This window comes from Schistocerca piceifrons, chromosome 3 (genome assembly GCF_021461385.2).
Source record: "Schistocerca piceifrons isolate TAMUIC-IGC-003096 chromosome 3, iqSchPice1.1, whole genome shotgun sequence".
NCBI classification, from domain to species: Eukaryota; Metazoa; Arthropoda; class Insecta; order Orthoptera; family Acrididae; genus Schistocerca; species Schistocerca piceifrons.
Window position 1 is genome coordinate 350,642,743 of NC_060140.1, and position 24,831 is coordinate 350,667,573.

Here is a 24,831-nt window from a genome sequence, read left to right on the forward strand (position 1 = left end):
CTTCCTTGAAACTTAGCATGCTCTTTTCGTTGCTCCTGCAACAGTGTTCTGACGTGTTTTGTGTACCATGCTGTATCAGTCCCGTCCCTTACTAACTTACGCGGTATGAATCTACATCTATTGCTGTCGATACTGTATCTTTGAATTTGAGCCATATCTAGTCCACACTTACATAATTAGCTTGGAAGGAATGGAGACTCTCTCTCTTAGGAAGGCATCAAGCGAATTTTTACTGCTGTTTTAAACAGATATATTTTGAGTTTATTTTTAGTGGTTTTGGTTGATATGGTTTTGAGACTCGCTACAATGACCTTGTGTTCACTAATACCTGTATCCGTCATGACGCTCTCTATTTGTGGCTGAGAGGTGAAGTGTGTTTTCGCAACCATTTACAATTCGTGTGGGCTCATGGACTAATTGTTCAAAGTAATTCTCAGAGAAAGCATTTAGTACAATTTCGGAAGAAGTTTTCTGCCTACCACAGGCTTTGAACATGTATTTTCGCCAACAAATCGAGGGTAGATTGAAGTCTCCACCAATTATAACTGTATGAGTGGGGTACTTGTTTGTAATGAGATTCAAGTTTTGTTTGAACCGTTCAGCTATTATATCATCTGAACAGTTCGGGGGGGGGGGGGGGGGGGGGGTCGGTAGGAGGAGCAAGTTTTTATTTTGGTAAGGCTGTTGAGTATAACCTCTATCCATAGTAATTCTCAGGAACTATCTATCTCAACTTCACTACAAGATAAACTACTACCAACAGACACAAACACACCACCATCAACTTTATTTAAGGTATCCTTTCTGCACACGGTTTGCACCTCTGTAAAAAATTCGACAGAATTTATCTCCGGCTTTAGCCAGCTTTCTGTTCCTACAACGATTTCAGCTTCAGTGCTTTCTATCAGCGCTTGAAGCTCTGGTACTTTTCCAACACAGCTACGACAATTTAAAACTACAATACCGACTGTTGCTTGGTCGATTCTCGTCGTTTCTTTGCCCTGTAGCCGGCAATAGTGGCCGAGCGGTTCTAGGCGCTTCAGTCTGGAACCGCGCGACCGCTACGGTCGCAGGTTCGAATCCTGCCTCGGGCATGGATGTGTGTGATGTCCTTGGGTTAGTTAGGTTTAAGTAGTTCTAAGTTCTAGGGGACTGATGACCTCAGATGTTAAGTCCCATAGTGCTCAGAGCCATTTGAACCATTTTTTTTTGCCCTGTACCCTTTGAGACTGGAGCCCTTTTTTATCTTTCCCAAGACTGTCTAACCTAAAAAAAACGTCCAGTCCACGCCACACAGCCCCTGCTACCCATGTAGCCGCCTCCTGTGTGTAGTGGACACCTGACCTATTTAGCGGAACCCGAAACCCCATCATCATATGGCGCAAGTCGGGGAATCTGCAGCCTACACGGTCGCAGAACCGTCTGAGCCTCTGATTCAGACCCTCCACTCGGCTCTGTACCAAAGGTCTGCAATCGGTCCTGTCGACGATGCTGTAGATAGTGTGCTCTGCCTTCATCTCGCTGCAAGACTGGCAGTCTTCACCAACTCAGATAGTCGTTGGAAACCAGAGAGAATCTCTTCCGATCCATAACGACACACGTCATTAGTGCCTACATGAGCCACCACCTGCAGTTCGCTGCACACTGTACCCTTCAGGGCATCCCGAAGGACCCTTCCGACATCTTGGATGACTCCCCCCGCTTTGCACACGGAGTGCACATTGGCTCTCTTCCCGTCCCCGCAAGTCGGTAAGGAGGTTATCGCAGCTGGTTGGTGTATCTCGTACACCGTATACTAAAAGATATGAAATGAGTTCATTATTGTAACTGGCTGTGAACATCAGCTGCTGACGGTTACTTGAACACCTTCCTTTACTTCATGTCAGATGAGGCCTGTCTTCATCTGTCATGTTACGTAATCTCCTAGAATTGCAGATACTGGTCGCAGGACAACCCACATATTCTGCATAAAGAAACTCTCCACTCGGAGAAGCTAAATCTTTGTTGTGCGTTGTCCGGTATGCGCATTATTGGCCCCATATTTTTCAGTTACACCCTGAACAGTGCCAGATATCTAGAGATCTTTGACTCTTTCTACGCTCAATTAACATATGTAGAGAGACGTATGCATTATTTCGACAAGATGGAGCAACCGCTCATACATTCAACCAAAGTATGGCCCACACCACCAATGTGTTTCTTGAACACAGACTTGATAGTAGAGGCATCTGGTCCCCAAGGTCCCCAGACTTAACATCGTGTGAATTTTATTTACGGCGCACACTAAAAAGCAAAATGTATCCTGATAGTCCTCGCACAATAGACGATCTTAAACGGAACATTACTAGAAAATTTTACAACATCACGGCTGCAGAATTACAGTGTGTTGCTGGTAACGTCATCGCGCGAAGTCAGCGATTTCTGGATGTCCATGGCCACCACTTCCAGCATCTCTTATACGAGGGTTGACTGAAAAGTAATACCTCCACCTTCGTAACTCCTCAACAGTTGACATCATTGGCATGCGGCGGGTACTGGCTTGTTCCGTAGCCCTTCTCTACAGCTCCAGTTGGCGGGAAGCTTCAGTATTGAACGGTTCTGTTGTTACAGTGTAAAGTATGGAACCCTGCGCAGACGGTCGGTCAATGCCGTTTAAGAAACGTCCAGTCATTGAATTCTTGACAACATAAGGTGTCACCCCAAAGGAGATTCATCAGAGAATGAAAGCAGTTCCTGGTGATTGTGTTGATGTGAGTTCTGTGCGTCGTTGGACGAGTAAGTTTAAAGATATTGAGGCGGGAACATCTGACCTGCGTAACAAACAAAGAGTTGGACGTCCTGTGACAGCAACCACCGAGTTTCACAAGCAAAGAAATTGTAAGCACAATCAGCATTTCGCAAAAACGTGTGGGTGACATATTGCTTTCTTTGGCTATCGGAAGACCTGTGCACGATGGGTACCCCCGATGCTGACTCCTGAAATGAAAGCACATAGACTTGAAATTTGCCAGGAACTCCTCTCTCGTTACGAGAATGAAGGTGACGCCTTTCTCCATTCAGTTGTGGCAGGAGACGAAACGTGGGTTCACCATTACGAACCGGAGACGAAACGTCAGTATATGGAATATCGACAGAAAGACTCGCCCCAGAAAAAGGAATTCAAGACTCAGCCCTCAACTGGAAAAATCATGGCCACAGTGCTCTGGAACACAGATGGTGTTATCCATGTTGATTTCCTTGATCTCGAAACAACAATAAATTCAGAGCTTTACATCAAAACGCTGCGAACTCTGAAACGACGGCTAACAGGGGTCCGAATGGAAAAGGGAAATGTTTTCCTGCAGCATGACAATGCCAAACGTCACACTTCACGTGCCACTACAGCAGAACTTCAGCTACTGAATCTCACCACCGTACCGCATCCTTCATACAGTTCAGATTTAGCACCGCATGAGTTCCATCTGTTCCCGACAATGAAAGACGATCTGCGGGAACGTCATTATGCTTCTGATGAAGACGTGGAGAGAACTGTGAGACTGTGGTTGCAGAAACAGTGTCAAGTTATTCCGTGACGGCTTCAGAAAACTTGTTCATCGTTGGCAGAAATGTATCCAACTGGATGGTGATTATGTGGAAAAGTGAGTATGGGTAATTAAATATTAAGGATTATTTCTGCGTTTGATTTATTAAAATACTCCCATCCAAACTCAGTTAACGAAGGTGGAAGCATTACTTCTCATTCAATCCTCGTAAATAGGTAACTACGTGCTTTATAATGTTACTGTTACCTGTAGCTATTATTTTTTAGTTAGTTCATTGTTACTTGAAGTAACACCGGCGCACCGATTTTATTGGAGGCATCCTTTATAATAATAAATTACAACGCAGAGCTCAATTAAAGTACTGTGATAGGTATAGGTATAAAATGAACAATGGTTATTTAGTATAATGTCTTCTGTCCGCCTCCGTAGCGTAGCGATAGCGTCTGTGACTACCACGCAAGGGTCCCGGGCTCGATTCCCGGCGGGACTCAGTGTTGTGTGTCCTTCATCATCATTGACCCGCAAGTCGCCGAAGTGGCGTCAACTAAAAAGGACTTGCAATACGGCGGCCGAACTCCCTCGCATGGGGCCTGCCGGCCAACAATGCTATATGATGAAACTTTCTGGCAGATTAAAATCGTGTGCCGGACCGAGACTCGAACTCGGGACCTTTGCCTTTCGCAGGCAAGTGCTCTACCATTTTTTTTTTAAATCTCATTTTGTTCGTTATAGTTCGTTGCAACTGTTCGTGGCGGACGTCACCTGACGCCCGTTGAAGCTCGTTATTGATCCATTCACTCAGTTTCTTTTATTACAGAGGGCAGCTAACCCTCTGACCGAACACGCTGAGCTACCGTGCCGGCTACCATCTGAGCTACCCAAGCACGACTCACGCCTCGTCCTCACAGCTTTACTTCTGCAAGTACCTCGTCTCCTACCTTCCAAGCTTTACAGGAGCTCTCCTGCGAACCTTACAGAACTAGCACTCCTGAAAGAAAGGATATTGCGGAGACATGGCTTAGCCACAGCCTGGGGGATGTTTTCGGAATGAGATTTTCACTCTGCAGCGGAGTGTGCGCTGATATGAAACTTTCTGGAAGATTAAAACTGTGTGCCAGACCGAGACTCGAAATCGGGACCCGAACTAGGACCCGAGTTCGAACTAGGTTCCGAGTTCGAGTCTCGGTCCGGCACACAGTTTTAATCTTCCAGAAAGTTTCATATCAGCGCACACTCCGCTGCAGAGTGAATATCGTTCTGTAATGCTATACGATCATTTCCATTTCTTTATGATGTCTCCTTTAGTAATGACTGTATGTATCCAGTGACTCAGCTGTCACAGCGAACAACTGAGCAACTACGTGAAATTAATTTAATGCACTGAAATGAAGTTGATGGGTCAGTGTTGCTGAAATCGGTAAAGATGCAGTGCTATGAAAGGACGTCAGTGCAAAATGTTCAGATACGCTGAACCTGAATCATAGCGAATTTGTAACGACAGTTGAAAACTGGGGTCGAGTAACCAGTCTAACATCAGTTATTATCAGTTGTCGGTAAGTGTTCATAGCCGGTACGCGGTTCTGCTGTTACAGGTGGCTGGCAGCGACGCAGTTCGCGGAGATGGGGGCTCGCATGACGATGCCTTGCTACGACGAGCCGGCCATCAAGGCGACCTGGATGTTCACTTTCAGACCGCGTCCGCGATGGACTGTGCTCACCAACACCCCGCTGATCACGTCCAGGTGAGACCCGGGTCAGCGGTCCGTGCTGCGACCGCGACCGCTTCTGGCTGCTGCCAAGTCTACGTAGCTGGGTTCAGTCAGGAACCAGGTGTAAACATGCGGCGCTGTAGACGTGGAACAGTTATTTGTCAGTGATTATCATTTTTTTAGGACACGTGCCAACCATCAGACCCACACTAAGACTCAACAGCTAAATGAAACACCGCTATAATTCATAATGAAATTCACCTATGAGAAAACGACACACAATAGCTTCTACCTGCGCTGGCTAGTGGCCAACCACTGTATTGTAATGCATCTTAGGTCTCCTCTTGCATCACCATACACGATAAATAATTTATAGTTAATACGTAATGCGGTTTAACGACAGACGTTAGCTACAAGAAACATGGAGAACATAATAAAACTTTTCTGTAGACCAAGTACCTTTTTCTCTCAGTGTAGTCCTGCCTGAACCACGGTAAAAGATTTGAATGACAAAAATCTGTGAAAATAGCGAATTGAAAGTAATGTACGCTCAAAGTAATCCCCTAATTAGATATCTTTTGCGCTATAATTCGCATACTGCATTCTAATACTGCATTGTTTTCCGTATTTGTGTAAGAAAACAATTCTGACAGGCACATCTGAAGATAGGATTGATGCGCAAATTGACGATCTTTCCTTTAGAGAAACTGACAGGTCTCCCTTCACAAGACATTTCAAGCTGGTCTTTCTATGCCTTCGTGGCACAGTTAGCGATTTCCAGCTTCTGATTGTTGCTAAATAATAAAATTTTGTGTGTCTTCAAATTGGGTGACACTTACATGTGTCACTGGTTCTTCCAGGTAACCAGGCGTGATATTTGTTTTTGGTAGGTTATCACGATGACCTAGTTAATGTATGTGTAATTATTCTTCAGAATTGCTGGTAATCTCATGAACACCTTATAGCAGACTATGATGAAAGAAAAAATTCTGAAAGTGTTTCAGAAGCTAAGTATTGCTGGCAGTGATATTATAGTTGCGTCTTCTCATTTAGGATTAAGACGAAGTCCGAGAGTGTGCAAAGCACTGGCCATAACAGTTAAGTGTGATATCAGCCAAACACCCTAAGACTGGGTAAACTCAACAGAATTTCTGATGCTTACCGCGAAATACTGTCAGGAGAACCACTGACACCTGCTGAGGAAAGGAACAACGGTCAGTAGTAAAACGCATCCATAATTAGTCAATCTAATGCTGGTAAGAGTAGGCAGCGCAGTGCGTGGAAAGGTGACACAGACTTAGTCGACCACCTGACCCAGTACATTAATTCCCACTGAAGATTGTACTTCCCATGGCATAAATCACGTGCTTGCTCAGCATTTGTTATGTTGAGAGATAGTGCCGGAAAGGGAATATTAATTTCCTATTGACTGAGCAGTTTCACGTTGTCACTGTTCACGTGGGACTCTACGTACTCTGAACGGACGTCACTTCTTGGTCAGTGCTTGGACGGTTAGGATGCCTCCTGGAAGAGTTCCTGAGTACTAGTGAAGAATAAATGGTATTGTCTTAGCTTGTACTCAGTTAGAGCCGTGTGGTCTAAGGCCCCACGGTTCGTGCGGCTCCCCCCGTCGGAGGTTCGAGTCCTCCCTCGGGCATGGGTGTGTGTGTTGTCCTTAGCGTAAGTTAGTTTAAGTTAGATTAAGTAGTGTGTAAGCCTAGGGACCGATAACCTCAGCAGTTTGATCCCATAGAAACTTACCACAAATTTCCAAAATTTTCAAGTCACTTTACTTGTGAGTGTCATGTTCACAATAACGTGAGTACTACAGCCTTAGAAATAAGACTGATGCAGCAAAGTAATAAAGGACCTAAGGGATGTACAATCCTAGGTTAAATAATCACATCGGGTAACGCCCAGAAAACACCAAGCTAATGCCATATATTATTTCCTCTAACCTTGATAATGACCTCAATTCGAAGACGGATAGGGTAAATAAGTTTCTTTAGGTATGGTATATCTAGCTGAATCATTGATGGTTAGATCCCAAAGAACTGCCAAATCGAGGGAATGTAGATTGCTACTTTACATCCAGTGTTTCAAATAGTCCCAGGTATTTTCTTTCTGATCGAGATCGGGTGGTTTAGCGGGTCAGTTGAGGTGCGACAGGACGCTTCAACGTTTGTCAGATTAAAAGTTTCTGCCTGCTGCCCTGTGAACATGGTTGTCTTCATCTTGGTAGAATGCCAGAGCATACTCATCATGAAGATGTAGAAGAAAGGGTAACATCCGGTTGCCGAGGGAAAATAAACGATTCAGGTGCGCGGAAACCTGAATGAATTGACCTAACTCGGGTATGAGAAACACCTCCTAAACATAACAGAAGCAACTCCTGCATGAATGACACCACCCACTCATTGCGGGTTAAATCCGACAACGTGACACCGGTGTAGTCGACGTCTTCCGTCATTTGGAAAGAGGTAAAGTCGCGGCTCGTCGGTCCACAATACGCGCCTCCAGTCAGCTATTGGCGTAGCCAATGGAGAGATGCTGCCTTATGTGTCTCTGAGAGCAAAGACCTTTTGCGAGATACCCGACCCTAATAGCCATTGCATGCAGTACCCTTTGCAATGTTCCTTCAGAAACACAGATGCTGCCTGAACTTTTTTCCCTTTTTTTTGCCATCCGCCACGATTTCCTCTCCCGTGCCATCCCTTTCAGATCAGAGTAGCACTTGCCCTCAGTTATGTGTTTGATATTTCAATCTCTGTCTTCCTCTAAAATTTTTTATCCTCTACATCTCCCTCCAGCACCACAGAAGTTATTCTTTGATGCATTCCCACATGTCTTATCGTCCTGCCCCTTATTCTTATCACTGTCATCCACATATTCCTTTTCTCTCCAATTCTGCGCGGAACCTCCCCATTCCTTACCTTATCAGTCCACCTAATTTTCAACATTCTCCTCCAGCACCACATTTCAAATGCTTCCTGGTTTTCACACAGTCCTTGCTTCACTACCATACAATGCTGTGCCCCAAACGTACATTCTCAGAAATTTCTTCCTCAAATTAAGACCTATGTTTGATTCTAGTAGACTTCTCTTGCCAAGGAATGACATTTTTGCCAGCACTGGTCTGCTTTTGAAGTCCTCCTTACTCTGTCCGTCATTGGTTATTTTGCTGCCTAGGTAGCAGAATTCCTTAACTTCTTATACTTCGTGACCATCAATCCGGATGTTAAGTTTCTCGCTGTTCCCGTTTCTGCTACTTCCAATTACTTTCGTCTTTCTTCGATTTACTCTAAAACCCCATTATGTACTCATTACACGGTTCATTCCATCCGACAGTTTCACTGAGGAGAGTAGTATCATCTGAGAATCGTATCACTGACATGTTTTCACCTTGAATTTTAATCCCACTGTTGAACCCTTCTTTTATTTCCGTCATTGCTACTTAGATACATATACTAAATAGCATGGGCGAAAGACTGCATCCCTCTCTTACATCCTTTCTAACCGAGTACTTCGTTCTTATTCGTGCAGTCTTATTTTTCCCTCTTGCTTCCGTCTTTCCTATAGCATACCCTATTTTTCTTTGAATTTCGAAGACCATGCATTATTTTATGTTGCCGAACTCTTTTTGCAAGTCAACAAATCCTATGACTGTGTCTCGATTTTCTTCAGTCATGCTTCCAATATCAAACGCAACGTCAGAACTGCCCCTCTGGTGCCTTTATATCCCTATGCCAAACTGATCAATTTTCCTTTCCATGCTTCTCTATATTATTTTTGTCAGTAACTAACATGCTTACGCTGTTAAGCTGATTGAGCGATAATTCTTGCGCTTGTCGTCTACGACTATCTTCTGAATTGTGCGGATGATGACTTTGCGTAAGTGTAGTGGCATATCATCAGTCTCACACACTCTACACACCAGCGTGAATAGCCTTTTTGTTGCCTCTTGCCCCAGTGATTTTAAATATTCTAATGGAATGTTATCTATCCCTATTGCTTTATTCAGCCTTAAGTCTTCCAAAGTCCTTTTGAATTCTGATTCCAATACTGGATCCTCTATCTCTTCCCTATCGACTCCTGATTCTTCAATCACGCCACCAGACAAATCTTTCCCTTCACAGAGGGCTTCATTGTACTCTTTCCACCCTTCAGCTCTCTTCTCATTTAACAGTGGAAATATTACCACCCTTGCTTTTAATTTCGCCGAAGTCAGTCCTTCCGACAATCATTTCCTTTTCGATTTCTTCACATTTTTCATGCACTTATTTCGCCCTAACTTCCCTGCATTTCCTATTTATTTAATTTCTAAGTGAGTTATATTTCTGTGTATCTGAATTTCCCCTAACGTTTTTGTACTTCCTTCTTTCGTCGATCAACTGAAGCATTTCTACTGTTACCCATAGTTTCTTCGCAGTTATCTTCCTTGTACCTATGTTTTTCTTTCTGGCTTCTGTGATTGCCCTTTTCAGAGATATCCATTCTTTTTCATCTGAACTGCCTACTGAGCTATTCCTTATTCAAGTGTATCTCCTCTCAGTACTTCCATATCAGACTTCTTTGCACACTGATTTTTCCTGACTACTGTCTTAAATTTCAGCTTACTCATCAACATTACTAACGTGTGATATGAGGGCGTATCTACTCCTGGGTAAGCCTTACAATCCAATATCGAATTTCAGAATCTCTGTCTGACTACGATGTAAACTTCCCGTATCTCCCAACCTTTCCCAGGTATACCTCCTGCTCTTGTAATTCTTAAACGGAGTATTCGCTATTATTAGCTGAAATTCATTGCAGAACTCAGTCTTTTCCTCTCTCATTCCTAATACCAAGTCCATATTCACCCCCCCCCCATTCCCCCATGTCATACATTTTCATCTCCGTTTACGTGCTGAATTACCCATTCACTCTCCTGAAACACTTTCTCTATGTCTTCACTTTCCGCTTGCGACATCGGCACGTATACCCGAATTGTTGTTGTCGGTGTTGGTTTTCTGTCTGTTCTGGTGAGAACAACTCTACCACCGAACTGTTCGCAGTAAACCACCCTCTGCTCTACATTCTTATTTGTAACGCAGCCTACTCCCGTTAGACCGTTTTCTGCTGTTTCTGATATTAGCCTATACTCATCTGACCAGAAATCCCTGTCTTCATTCTACTTCACTTCACAGACCCCCACTAGATCTAAATTTAGCCTTAGTATTTCCCTTTTCAGATTTCCTAGTTTCCCTATCACGTTCAAACTTCTGACGCTCCACGACCCGACTTGTAGAATGTTACCCTTCCGATGATTATTCAATCTTTTTCTCATGGTCACCTCCCCCTTGGTCGTCCCCTCCCGGAGATCCGAATGGGGGCCTAGTCCGGAATCTTTCGCCAGTGAAGAGATCATCGTGACACTGTTTGAGTTAAAGGACACATGTCCTATGGATATTCATTATGCAGTGGCTTTCATCAATGTAGTGGTCTCCGTTACCTTCTGTATCCTCATGTTGTTGACGACAGTTTCCCACCCTGAGGGTAAGAGAGTGCCATGAGTCTCTGTCTGCTCCTCCCTCCTTTGACAAGCCGTCGGCAGAGCTAGGGTGACTTTTTATGCCGGAAGTCTTCGGTGGTCGTTTCTGATGATTTTATTCAAAACTTAAGCAGGGCAGAGGTTGGAAACTAGAACGCTGGAGTTTTTTATTACTAGTCAAAGAGACAACACCCGTTTTTTCGGCATTTGGTCTGGGCGGACGTCACATGAAACCCTTCAAGTTCATCGTTGAATACTTCACTGACTTTGTTTATTGCAGAGTGCAGCCAGCCGTCTGACCGAACACGCTGAGCTACCGTACCGGCTCCCCACACCACCGATCCTGTTGCATCTACGGAACGGCTATCTTTAGCGTTGAGGCATACAAGGCAGCCCACCACGGCTTGGTCCGTGGTTCGTGGGTTGCATGGTGCAACGAATTATTCCACCTAAAGCACTGCACATTAAAATTGCTACGCCACGAATATGACGTGCTACAGACGCGAAATTTAACCGACATGAAGAAGATGCTGTGATTTGCAAATGATTAGCTTTTTAGGGCATTCAAATAAGGCTCGTGCCGGTGGCGCCACTTACAACGTGCTGACATGAGGAAAGTTTCCAACCGATTTCTCATACACAAACAACAGTTGACCGGCGTTGCCTGGTGAAACGTTGTTGTGATGCCTCGTGTAAGGAGGAGAAATGCGTACCTTCACGTTTCCGACTTTGATAACGGTCGAATTGTAGCCTATCTCGATTGCAGTTTATCGTATCGCGACATTGCTGCTCGCGTTGGTCGAGATCCAATGACTGTTAGCAGAATATGGAATCGATGGGTTCAGGAGGGTAATACGGAATGCCGCGTAGGATCCCAACGGCCTCGTATCACTAGCAGTCGAGATGACAGGCATCTTATCCGCATGGCTGTAACAGATCGTGCAGCCACGTCTCGACCCCTGAGTCAACAGATGGGGACGTTTGCAAGACAACAACCATCTGCACGAACAGTTTGACGACGTTTTGCAGCAGCATGGACTGTCAGCTCGAAGACCATGGCTGCGGTTACCCATGACGCTGCATCACAGACAGGAGCGCCTGCGATGGTGTACTCAACGACAAACCTGTGTGCACGAATTGCAAAACGTAATTTTCTCGGATGAATCCAGGTTCTGTTTACAGAATCATGATGGCCACATCCGTGTTTGGTGACATCGCGGTGAACGCACATTTGAAGCGTGTATTCGTCATCGCCATACTGTCCTATCACCCGGCGGGATGGTATGGGGTGCCATTGGTTCCACGTCTCGGTCACCTCTTGTTTGCACTGACGGCATTTTGAACAGTGGACGTTACATTTCAGATGTGTTACGACCCGTGGCTCTACCCTTCATTCGATCCCTGCGAAACCATACATTTCAGCAGGATAATGCACGACCGCATGTTGCAGGTCCTGTACGGGCCTTTCTGGATAAAGAAAATGTTCGTCTGCTGCCCTGGCCAGCACATTCTCCAAATCTCTACCAATTGAAGACTTCTGGTCAATGGTGGCCGAGCAACTGGCTCGTCACAATACGCCAGTCACTACTCTTGATGAACTGTGGTATCGTGTTGAAGCTGCATGGGCCTGTACACACCATCCAAGCTCTGTTTGACTCAATGCCCAGGCGTATCAAGGCCGTTACTACGGCGAGAGGTTGTTGTTCTGGGTACTGATTTCTCAGGATCTATGCACCCAAACTGCGTGAAAATGTAATCCCATGTCAGTTCTAGTAAAATATATTTGTCCAATGAATACCCGTTTAGCATCTACATTTCTTCTTGGTGTAGCAATTTTAATGGCCAGTAGTGTATTAATCGTTGCTTTATACGATAGCCTTTTATGTAATTCCTTTGAAATTTAGTTCTTGGAGCCCTTTACGTTTTCAGACTAATTGTACCAGTTATGTAAAGAGTAGCAACTTTAGAATACTTCCCCCTCTCTGAAAAATTTCTTCGGGCGCCTATTAGAATGGAGCTTGTAGTTGTCGGCAGTCGCAGGGCGTCAGGCGTGAGACTCTGCTGTGTCCATCGGGGGCCTCGTGGCATTCAGTGTGTTCAGAGAGTCATTAATGTTGGTGAAATTAAAACGTATTGATTAAAATTATTCATCAGTACATTTATTTCCGGAACATCTTACCGGCGTTTACTACCTAACCAGCAAACTTGCGTTTGGATGTGTGTTTCAGCACCAAGTGTTGCGTTGCCGCCTGCTGCAAGTATTCAAAGGCGGAGTCGAGTTACAGCTGGGTGGCGGCTGATGCTTGAGATGGTAAGTGCCGCACTGTAGCTTGTTGTCCTGTCACAGGGACGAGGAGGACGGCCGCCGCACCATGTTCTTCGCGGAGACGCCGCTGATGAGCGCCTTCCTGCTGGCGTGGGTCATCTCCGACTTTGTGGGCGTCCACTCGCCGCTGGAGCAAAACACGACTGTCTGGACGACCATGGAGACGGAGTCGCAGGCTGAGTACGCCAGTTCGGTAGCTCCCTGGACGGTCGCCTCGATGGCGGGGCTTGTCAACGTGCCGTACAACCACGGCTACCTCAGCAAGCTGGACCACGTCGCGCTGCCGGAATTGGGCCCCGGTGCCATGGAAAACTGGGGTCTCATCACGTACATGTAATTAATCAAATCATTGCCCTGAATGCTACGTTTCTCCGTGAGACTAACAAACTATTTCAAAATTATACGGGGTGAACATTCATAAAACCGACAAACTGCAGCGACAGATCCCTGACTGGAAATGGAGGAAAAAAAGTTCTATGAACGTTGGTCCGGAAATGGAAGGTGTACCGGAACACAGTACTGAGCTGCGTCGCATCCACGGCACAAGAGATGTTCAAAGTGGCCTCTAGGGGTTTGGAGGTGACAGGGATAGTAGCTGTTGTCGTGCAGAATACACATAATCGTACTTTGGCTTACACCATGTTGGCGGGCCGCTTGCCTGGAGCTTGTATTAGCTTTCGTCTCAGCAAGCTGTAGAACCCGGTCCTGCAAATCCCGTTACGCACAGTCCGCCGCCAGTATTTGTTTTGTTATAGCCGTACTGCCTCTCCACTGTTTCCATCTGCTTAGCCATACACAAACACAATCTCGGCTTGTTCCCGATATGAATACCGTACCACTGCGCTGCTTATAGTAAGCTACGTCAATAACACAGCTTGCAACACAAAGAAACAAATGGCACATGGTCAGAGAAACTGTCGGTCGTCACCGTCATCTACCGTGGCAACGCTGCATTTCCAGATACATGTTCATAGGATCTTTTTCCCCCATTTCAAGTCAAGAATCCGTCCCTGCGGTTTTATGAATCTTCACCCTTATAACTGGAATTCTCAGATTAAATATGGTGCAAGGAAAAGACGCAGTCTCTCTCACTTACAGTTCAGCTTTACATTGAACAGCTAATGACGAAATAAAAGAAAATGAGAGTGCAAAGGTATCAATGACGAGATTCACTAATGATACACCTGTCAGTGAAACTGATAAACAACTAGAGCACTTGCTGAACGCAATGATCAGTCTAATGACAACAATTATATGGAAATGGAAGAAAAATGAAACTAATGAGGGAAGGACGAAATAATATTAGAGACACACTCTACAACAAAATTGCGGACCACCTACGGGACAAAGTTATTCTGCTACCATGGAAGCAAACGAACGTATGACAAAACGAGGAGGACAGAAACGGAGGGCTTGGACAGGCGAAGAGATCATTGCTTGCTAAAAAAAGTTGTGCTGGTATCAAACGTAGACTTTAATTCAGAGAGCCTTTAGCAAACATTACTAATAAAAGCTGTAAATATTACAGAATGTTCCAGTGTGTGTGTAAATTATAATTTTCTGTCACCTGCCTTCTAATACACCCCCGTCCTTCATCTGAGCGTATGCTCAAACATCACAAAGAGACAGTTCTGAGAATTAGTAACCATATACACTCCTGGAAATTGAAAAAAGAACACATTGACACCGGTGTGTCAGACCCACCATACTTGCTCCGGACACTGCGAGAGGGCTGTACAAGCAATGATCACACGCACGGCACAGCGGACACACCAGGAACCGCGGTGTTGGCCGTCGAATGGCGCTAGCTGCGCAGCATTTGTGCACCGCCGCCGTCAGTGTCAGCCAGTTTGCCGTGGCATACGGAGCTCCATCGCAGTCTTTAACACTGGTAGCATGCCGCGACAGTGTGGACGTGAACCGTATGTGCAGTTGACGGACTTTGAGCGAGGGCGTATAGTGGGCATGCGGGAGGCCGGGTGGACGTACCGCCGAATTGCTCAACACGTGGGGCGTGAGGTCTCCACAGTACATCGATGTTGTCGCCAGTGGTCGTCGGAAGGTGCACGTGCCCGTCGACCTGGGACCGGACCGCAGCGACGCACGGATGCACGCCAAGACCGTAGGATCCTACGCAGTGCCGTAGGGGACCACACCGCCACTTCCCAGCAAATTAGGGACACTGTTGCTCCTGGGGTATCGGCGAGGACCATTCGCAACCGTCTCCATGAAGCTGGGCTACGGTCCCGCACACCGTTAGGCCGTCTTCCGCTCACGCCCCAACATCGTGCAGCCCGCCTCCAGTGGTGTCGCGACAGGCGTGAATGGAGGGACGAATGGAGACGTGTCGTCTTCAGCGATGAGAGTCGCTTCTGCCTTGGTGCCAATGATGGTCGTATGCGTGTTTGGCGCCGTGCAGGTGAGCGCCACAATCAGGACTGCATACGACCGAGGCACACAGGGCCAACACCCGGCATCATGGTGTGGGGAGCGATCTCCTACACTGGCCGTACACCACTGGTGATCGTCGAGGGGACACTGAATAGTGCACGGTACATTAAAACCGTCATCGAACCCATCGTTCTACCATTCCTAGACCGGCAAGGGAACTTGCTGTTCCAACAGGACAATGCACGTCCGCATGTATCCCGTGCCACCCAACGTGCTCTAGAAGGATTAAGTCAACTACCCTGGCCAACAAGATCTCCGGATCTGTCCCCCATTGATCATGTTTGGGACTGGATGAAGCGTCGTCTCACGCGGTCTGCACGTCCAGCACGAACGCTGGTCCAACTGAGGCGCCAGGTGGAAATGGCATGGCAAGCCGTTCCACAGGACTACATCCAGCATCTCTACGATCGTCTCCATGGGAGAATAGCAGCCTGCATTGCTGCGAAAGGTGGATATACACTGTACTAGTGCCGACATTGTGCATGCTCTGTTGCCTGTGTCTATGTGCCTGTGGTTCTGTCAGTGTGATCATGTGATGTATCTGACCCCAGGAATGTGTCAATAAAGTTTCCCCTTCCGGGGACAATGAATTCACGGTGTTCTTATTTCAATTTCCAGGAGTGTATTATTCGTACGCGTTTTAAGCGACGACAAGCCTTTCGACGAACGTTAAGCTCCATAGCACTTGGAGCGACGGACTGTGTTCTAGCTGACACTTCTCTCCCTAGTTGAAATGATTTGTTGTTACGGTTCCATCTCACAATCGACGGTCCATTAACCGCTAACCATATAAAAACACTCGACGCTATAAAGTAGCAGTTTCCTGTGAAATTAAGAGAACCTAGACAGTTTTAAGTCAGGGTAGTGTGTTCACAAATGTGTCTGTTCTTTGTGAAGGCAATCACGTCTGTTGGCCCTGGAGAACTATACGTCGGAATCAGTCAAGGAGCAAGTAGTGACGATCATTCAGCACGAAGTGTCCCACCAGTGGTTCGGCAACCTCGTCAGTCCCAACTGGTGGTCCGTGCTATGGCTCAGCGAAGGATTCGCCACATTCTTCGAGAACTTCGCCGCTGCAGTGGTGAGTCCGCATATAATGCTATTTTTGTAGATGCTTACAAGAACGGACACTGTAAAAATTCGTCCATATTTTCAGCAGATATTTAAGTAATAATTTTCGCTTGACGACAGTACCTTAATTTGATGCCATTTTTTGCAGAAAGAAAATCAAAGTACATTAAAGTAGGACTGCGCATTTTCGAACTAACTAGTTAAGTCTTGCAGTAAGATTATCAAACCATTTCAGATAATGATACGTCACTTGAAATGTGGAGAAATGTCGTTTAATAAACCGTCCGCCTACTGTAATATTGCGTAGAAAGATAACAACTTATTTGCAGGACGGAACGACTGTTGTCAAGTGTCGGCTTCTCTTAGGCTAAGATGCTTCGATATAAGATTTTCCTATCGTTCCTTAGGGCTTAAAGGTGATTGTGTAATATGCATAGTGGTCAGATTGTCACGTACTTAACGCAGAACAAATAACGTTTTAACGTAAGTACAATACACACACACACACACACACACACACACAAACTTACGAATGCACAAATACAATAGTACACTGAAATCTACAAAAATAATTCAGTTTTTTAAGTAAACGAGAATCCCATGAACTAACGAATCCACAGCTTCCATCGATATACTTATCTTTTTTGTGTACTCTTTTATTCAACAGTGTAAATCTACGTCTCCTTTTGATGTTTACGGTTATATTACAGTTGCGTTATAAGTGAATAACGATAGAAACATTCCACACTGTGTGTTTATTTTGCATTTGCAACTAAATAAGAAGAAACGAATGATACACACATTGTTTCGGTTTCCAACATAGCTGACAAATCACCAGAAACATCTAGTGTCGGCTAAGTGTTTCTTTTTAGTCGTTTTACTCAGTTCATGTATACAGGAAACACTGTAATTCCCATGGAGGTGACTCGTTATCGGTTTCTAACTTCACAAGTAAGAGTCCTGATTGTAATATAGGCCTACAAGTAAAACAACCAAATACCTCACAAAACTGTGTGACTTGCGGTTGTCTTACCTGTATATTATTTACAACGGTCGCTGTGCCCCAAGTAGGCACACCTGTGTAAGCTAAATGTTTATGGTCAAGCAAATGCTCAGTCTCCTGAAGGTTTTACTCGTGTAATTAGAAACTCACTGCCCATGATAATAACGTGTTTTTTTTCAGACTACGCCAACCCAACACTATTTCGTTTATTATGAACGCTACGACAACTGGCTCCAGGGCTCAGAGTTAGTATGCCTGCAGAACATAGGAGTATAAGAAAATAAATAAGAAGAAAAAATAAAAATAAGAAAAAATGTTACAGCGGAAATGTAATTTATAAAATCATGACGTGCGTGCAAGCTGGGGTTTGCCCAAAACGGTGTGTCAGTTAGCCTATGTACTGACGGGAGATTGCCACACAACACGACAAAACATAAAACTGTCGCATTTCCGACGCGAAGCTGATCAGTTCTTGTACCTCGCAAGGTGTCGTCGTGTGTGAGACATTATGCGAGTAAATAGGCCTTCAAATTTTATTTAGCCGTTTCATACTCTGATTTAAACTGTCCTCCAAATATTAAAGTTGGTTTTTTTTTCTTTTTTTTGAGTCATCAGTCGTCTGACTGGTTTCCTCTTCTGTGCCAGCCTCTTCATCTCAGTGTAGCACTTGCAAACTTACGATCTCAGTTATTTGCTGGATATATTCCAATCGCTGTCTTTCTCTACAGTTTCTGGCCTCTACAGCTTCCTCTACTACCATGGAAGTCATCCCCTGATGTCTTAACAGATGTCCTATCATCCTGTCCCTTTTCCTTGTCAGTGTATTCCACATCTTCCTTTCCTTTCCGATTCTGGGCAGAATCTCCTCATTCCTTACCTTATTAGTCCACCTAATTTTCACCATTCGTCTCTAGCTACACATCTAAAATGCCTCGATTCTCTTCTGTTCCGGTTTTCATACAATCCATTTTTCGCTACCATACAATGCTGTCCTCAAATTGGACATTCTCAGAATTTTCTTCCTCAAATTAAGGCCTATGTTTGATACTGGTAGACACCTCTTGGCCAGGAATGCTCTTTTTTACAATTGCTAGTCTGCTTTTTATGTCCTCTTTGCTCCGTCTCATGTGTTATTTTGCTGTCTAGGTAGCAGAATTCCTTAACTGAATGACCATCAATCCTGATGTTAAGTTTCTCACTGTTCTCATTTTCGCTACTTCTCATCACTTTCGTCTTGTCTTACACCCTTCTTAATACGAGCACATCGTTCTGTCGTCCACTCTTATTATTCCCTCTTGGCTCTTGTACAGATTGTATACTACCCGTCTCTCCCTGTAGCTTACCCCTACTTTTCTCACAGTTTCGAACATCTTGCATCATTTCACATTGTCGAACGCTTCTTCCAGATCGACAAATCCTATCACCGAATATTGATTTTTCTTCAGCCCGTTGTCAATGCCAGAATTGCTTCTCTGGTGCCTTTACCTTTCCTAAAGACAAATTGATCGTCATCCTCAATTTTCTTTTCCATTCTTATGTATATTATTCATGTCAGATACTTGGATAGATGAGCTGTTAAGCTGATTGTGTGACAATTATCGCACTTATCAGCTCTTCGGAATTGCATGGATGATATTTTTTTCCGAAAGACAGACAGTATGTCGATAGACTCACATTCTACCCACCAACGTGAATAGTCGTTTTGTTGCCACTTCCCCAATGATTCTAGAAATTCTAATGGAAAGTTATCTGTCCCTTCTGTCTTAATTGATCTTAAGTCCTCTAAAGTTCTTTTAAATTTTGATTCTAAAACTGGATCCCCTATCTCTTCTAAATCGACTCCTCTTTCTTCTTCTGTCACATCAGACAAATCTTCCCCCTCATAGAGGGCTTCAGTGTACTCTTTCCACCTATCCGCTCTCTCCTCTGCATTTAACAGTAGAATTCCTATTGCACTCTTAATGTTACCACCCCTGCTTTTAATTTCACCGAAGGTTGTTTTGACATCCTGTACGCCGGGTCAGTCCTTCCGACAATCATTTTTATTTTTCGATTTCTTCACATTTTTCCTGCAGCCATTTCGTCTTAGCTTCCATGCACTTCCTACTTATTTCATTCCTCAGCGACTTGTATTTCTGTATTTCTCTTTTTGTACTTCCTTCATTCACCGATTAACTGAAGTATTTCTTCTGTTACCGATGGTTTCTTCGCAGTTACCTTCTTTTTGCCTATTTTCTTTCCAGCTTCTGTAATTGACATTTTTAGAGATATCCATTCCTCTTCAACTGTACTGCCTACTGAGCTATTCCTTATTGCTGTATCTATAGCGTTAGAGAACTTCAAACGTATCTCGTCATTGCTTAGTACTTGCGTATCCCACTTCTTTGTGTATTGAGTCTTTCTGACTAAGCTCTTAATCTTCAGCTTACTTTTCATCACTATTACGTTGTTATATGCGTCTGTATCTGCTCCAGGGTACGCCTTACAATCCAGTATCTGATTTCGGAATCTCTTCTGACCATGATGTAATCTAACTGAAATCTTCCCGTATCACTTTGTCTTTTCCAAGTATACCTTCTCCCCTTGTGATTCTTCTTGAACAGACCATTCGCTATTACTTGCTGAAATTTATTATAGATTTCAATAAGTCTTCCTCCTGTCTCATTCCTTGTCAAGAGCACTATGGGACTTATCATCTATGGTCATCAGTCCCCTAGAACTTAGAAGTGCTTAAACCTAACTAACCTATGGACATCACACAACACCCAGTCATCACGAGGCAGAGAAAATCCCTGACCCCGCCGTGAATCGAACCCGGGAATCCGGGCGCGGGAAGCGAGAACGCTACCGCACGACCACGAGCTGCGGACCATTCCTTGTCCCAAGCCCATATTGACCTGTAACCTTTTCTTCTACTCCTTCCCATAAAACTGCATTCAAGTCCCCCATGACTATTAGATTTTTATTTAGCTTTACGTACTGAATTACCCTTTCAATATCTTCATATACTTTCTCTGTCTCTTCATCTTCAGCTTGCGACGGCGGCATGTATACCTGAACTATGGCTGTCGGTGTTGATTTGCTGTCGATTCTGATAAGAACAACGCTATCACTGAACTGTTCACAGTAAGACACTCTCTGCCCTACTTTCCTTATCATAACGAATCCTTCTCCCGTTATACCATTTTCTGCCGCCTTTGAAATTATCCTGTACTCATCTGGCCAGTAATCCATGTGTTCTTTCCATATTAGTTCACTGACCACTCTTACATCTAAATTGAGCCTTTGCATTTCCCTTTTCAGACTTTCTAGTTTCCCTACCACGTTCAAGCTTCTGACTCGTACAACGTTATCCTTTCGTTGGTAATTCAATTCTTTCTCATGGTCACATTCCCCTTGGAAGTCCCCTCCTGGCGATCCGTATGGGGAACTATTCCGGAATATTTTGCCAATAGAGAGATAATCATGACACTTTTTAATTACGGGACAGATGTCCCATGGATACGCGTATTGTGTCTTTAATGCAGTGGTTTCCGTTGCCTTCTGCATCTTCAAGCCGTTGATCATCGCTGATTCTTTCGCCTTTAGGGGCAGTTTCCCACCCTTGAGCCTCTATCCGCTTCTCCACCCTCTTTGACAAATCTGTTGGCAGAATGAGGGTGACTACTCATGCCGGAAATCTTCGGCCGCCAATGCTGATTATTAATGAAAGTTTTGGCGGTGGCGGGTGCGCAACCCAGAACCGAGGATGTTTCGATTATTAAGGGGACATTGCACGTGAAATTCGTTGAAATTTCACGTTTTCTGTTTTCTATTCCATAATGGACTTTCCTGAACATTTTGGTATATAATACATTAAAATCAGACAATTGTGAGACCTTCGAATAATATTTTGAATCTTGGCATGTGACTGTCAAATTTCGCGGCTACGAATATACTGCCACAGTTGAGCAGTTACATCTTGGGAACCACACAGTCTAGAAGGCTGTGAATTGCTTTGTTTTGTGCCCACTGCTACGTCTCAAAAAATGGTCAAATGGCTCTCTAAGCACTACGGGACTTAGCATCTGAGATCATCAGTCCTCTAGACTTAGAACTACGTAAACGTAACTAACCTAAGAACATCACACATATCCATGCCCGAAACAGGCTTCGAACCTGCGACCGTAGTAGCCGCGTGGTTCTGGACTGAAGCGCCTAGAACCGCTCGGTCGCAACCGCCGGCTTGCTACGTCTCAGAAGTTGGCATAAAAAATAAACAAACCATTTCTTTGTTTCTGATGCTACTTTTCGTTGAAGTATTCTGATTATCTGCTATTTTTGTAGTAAGCTAATGGACAAAGTAATTGATGAATTACAGGAATATTATGGAAAGGCCATTAGAGATAACTGTGACAATTTAGAGAAGATGAAAAGAGTTGTGTGGAGCACTTTCTTTAATCGAATATCAACCGATGAAAAGCCTTGTCATACTTTGTGTCCACTTCCACCAAACACTTGGTGTAAATATAGGCAAGCTGAATTTTCTGGCATCCTGCTTGAATTTACACGTAAACATTCTCTTCCTTTGGCACTAATGGAGGCAATGAAACCTATTTACAGAGATTTGGCAAATCCTGAGCTACTAAAGAAGTGTTTATATGGGAAGACCCAGAATGTGAATGAGTCCTTCAATAATGTTGTGGGATGTCGTGTGCCTAAAAATATATTTGTTGGCCTTGTGACTCTAAAGTTAGCAGTATCTGATACTGTAATGACTTTTAATGGTGGGAACTACGAAAGACTTAAGGTTCTGGAGAAGTTAGGGGTAAGATTTGGACAGAAAACAGCTAAAGGACTGCGGGAACTGGATGAGCTTCGTGTGCGTGAAGCAGAGTTAGCTGCTCATCAAATGACACAAGAAGCAAGAACGAAAAAGAGGAGGCAAGCACTGGGCTGCTGTGACACTGAAGAAGACACAGGATATGGGCCAGGGCAATTCTAGTGCAAAAAAGGCGCAGAAATCTAAGTCTGTATAAGAATTTGTAATAAAGTTTTAAACCTCAATATCTCTGAACTACATTCTTTGCAATAAATGACCCGTTTTCTAAAAACGTACTGATGGTAGAGACATGAAATTTTCACAACATGTCAAATGTGAGATTCAACACATATGGAACTAATATAATTAAAATATCCTGAGTTGTTTTGTTTTTATGTTCATTTATTTACAAAATTCTGTCAAAAAGTTGAGTGTTTGAAAAAAAGGATCACATTCCCCATAATACAATTTTAGCAATAATTCCAGTTCAGTGTATCTAGAAAGGTGCATTCAATAATTATGGAAAATTGTAAGTTGGAATTTTAAAAAGTTTCCAAGATAAAGGGTCACAAAATTCAACATTGGCGGCGTATTACATACAATGTCCTAGCACCCCTATATCACAGACCCCTAGACTAATCCTAAATTTATGAGCTAAATTATAAGCCTTTTGGCAAACAAATATTACTTTAGATATGACCATAGATCACCACTGTTCATGTACGTTGCGTGACAAAAACCGTGAATCTTCCAGAAGGCGAGGAGGAAACGAAATGAAACTTCACGACTTGAAAGGGCATGTGATGCTATTTCAGTGATTGCAAAATCGACTCACGTTTACAAAGAATTTGGCAGTATGAGCCCACTTGTCAGCACGACGCTGCACACCCTCTAGTCTGGATGGATGCAACGATTTGGTTGAGAGGGCTGTCGTAAGGCCGTTGTATCCTCCCCTGAGCCAAGCTGGTCCACAACTACTGTACCTCGTCCTTGATAAAATGGATGCTACTACTGGAACAGGGTTGGCCTCCGAGCTGGGTTCCACACATTTTCTTTCGGGTACATATCCGGGGATCTTGCTGGCTTCCAAAGTAACTCAGCATGACGCAAAATGTTCATAGAGACATTGCCCTGCTGAAAAATGAAACCACTATACCATCGCATGAGAGTTAACACATGAGCACATTAGGATGTCCGTGACATACCGTTGTGCCGCCAGTCACCCTAAATCATACCCGATGGCCCACATGATGACGCGAGGAGTAACACAGCTGTGCTTTCCAGCACGCTGCAAGAAGGGGCTTCATCCCAGATCGACGCCATGTTCTCCAACGACGGTCATCTGGAATAGCGCAGAATCGCGATTCATTGCTGAACGCAATGTGAAACCATTCATCAGCAGTCCGTGTTCCTCGGTCATGGCGCAACTCCAGACGCAGTTGTTAACAGGAGCCTACGCAAGGGACAATAGTTCTTTCTGCTAGTCTATACCAATGGTGCGGAATGGCACATACCAGCACATTGAGTCCATTACTTGTTCTCGGCTGGCAGGCGCGGATGTGAAGGGTTTAAGATGTGCTTGGTTCGCAATAATGCGATCCCCCCTTTTAGCGGTAAGACGCGGTCGACGAGAACCTTGACTACAAAGTATGCTTGATTTCGCGTTCCCATACAGTCCAACAATGGGTCTCTGAAACTTCCTGGCAGATTAAAACTGTGTGCCGGACCGAGACTCGAACTCGGGACCTTTGCCTTTCGCGGGCAAGTGCTCTACCAACTCAGCTACCCAAGCACGACTCACACCCCGTCCTCACAGCTTTACTTCTGCCAGTACCTCGTCTCCTACCTTCCAAACTTTACAAAAGCTCTCCTGCGAACCTTACAGAACTAGCACTCTTGAAAGAAAGGATATTGCGGAGACATGGCTGTCACATCCGAACACGTCACGAATCTGGGTGCTGCACGATTCAACAAGCCGGTCAAAGAAGACACACATAGTGAAGCCCCTTTCAAGCTCTGGAAGATGCTCATACGCTCTTACACGCGTACACGACAACTCCGTGTTCTTCATAATGATAATTTAACATCTGATACTGTTCACTCCTCTTATGCACCCTACCAGGACTGGAAACAAAAATAAACTCTAACAGCACTGGAACTGAAACGCTTAATCATTTGCATTTGCGATGGTTTATACACGTACGAAGGTGCACTGAAATCCGGTAATGTCTTTTGGGTGCTTCAGGTTGTTTTCGCAAGCAGTGTAGTTCAAATTAAACACTAAAATGGCTTTCGAAGTCTAGTAATTACGTTATTTATACGAATTGGGTATGAAACAAAGCTTCATTAAAAATACTGCTCAGAAACATTGGATGATCAGTTGAGACATCCTGACACA

General features: G+C 44.4%; 1 protein-coding gene across 1 annotated transcript in view; it reads left to right on the forward strand.

Annotated features, from left to right (window-relative positions):
* LOC124789817 (aminopeptidase N-like) overlaps positions 1-24,831 on the forward strand; it is a 154,088-nt gene that overhangs the window by 40,354 nt on the left and 88,903 nt on the right. Inside the window, exons 5-7 of the mRNA XM_047257300.1 lie at positions 5,135-5,284; positions 13,129-13,440; positions 16,456-16,639. Of these exons, the coding sequence (XP_047113256.1) occupies positions 5,135-5,284; positions 13,129-13,440; positions 16,456-16,639 (646 nt within the window). The remainder of the gene's footprint in view (positions 1-5,134; positions 5,285-13,128; positions 13,441-16,455; positions 16,640-24,831) is intronic.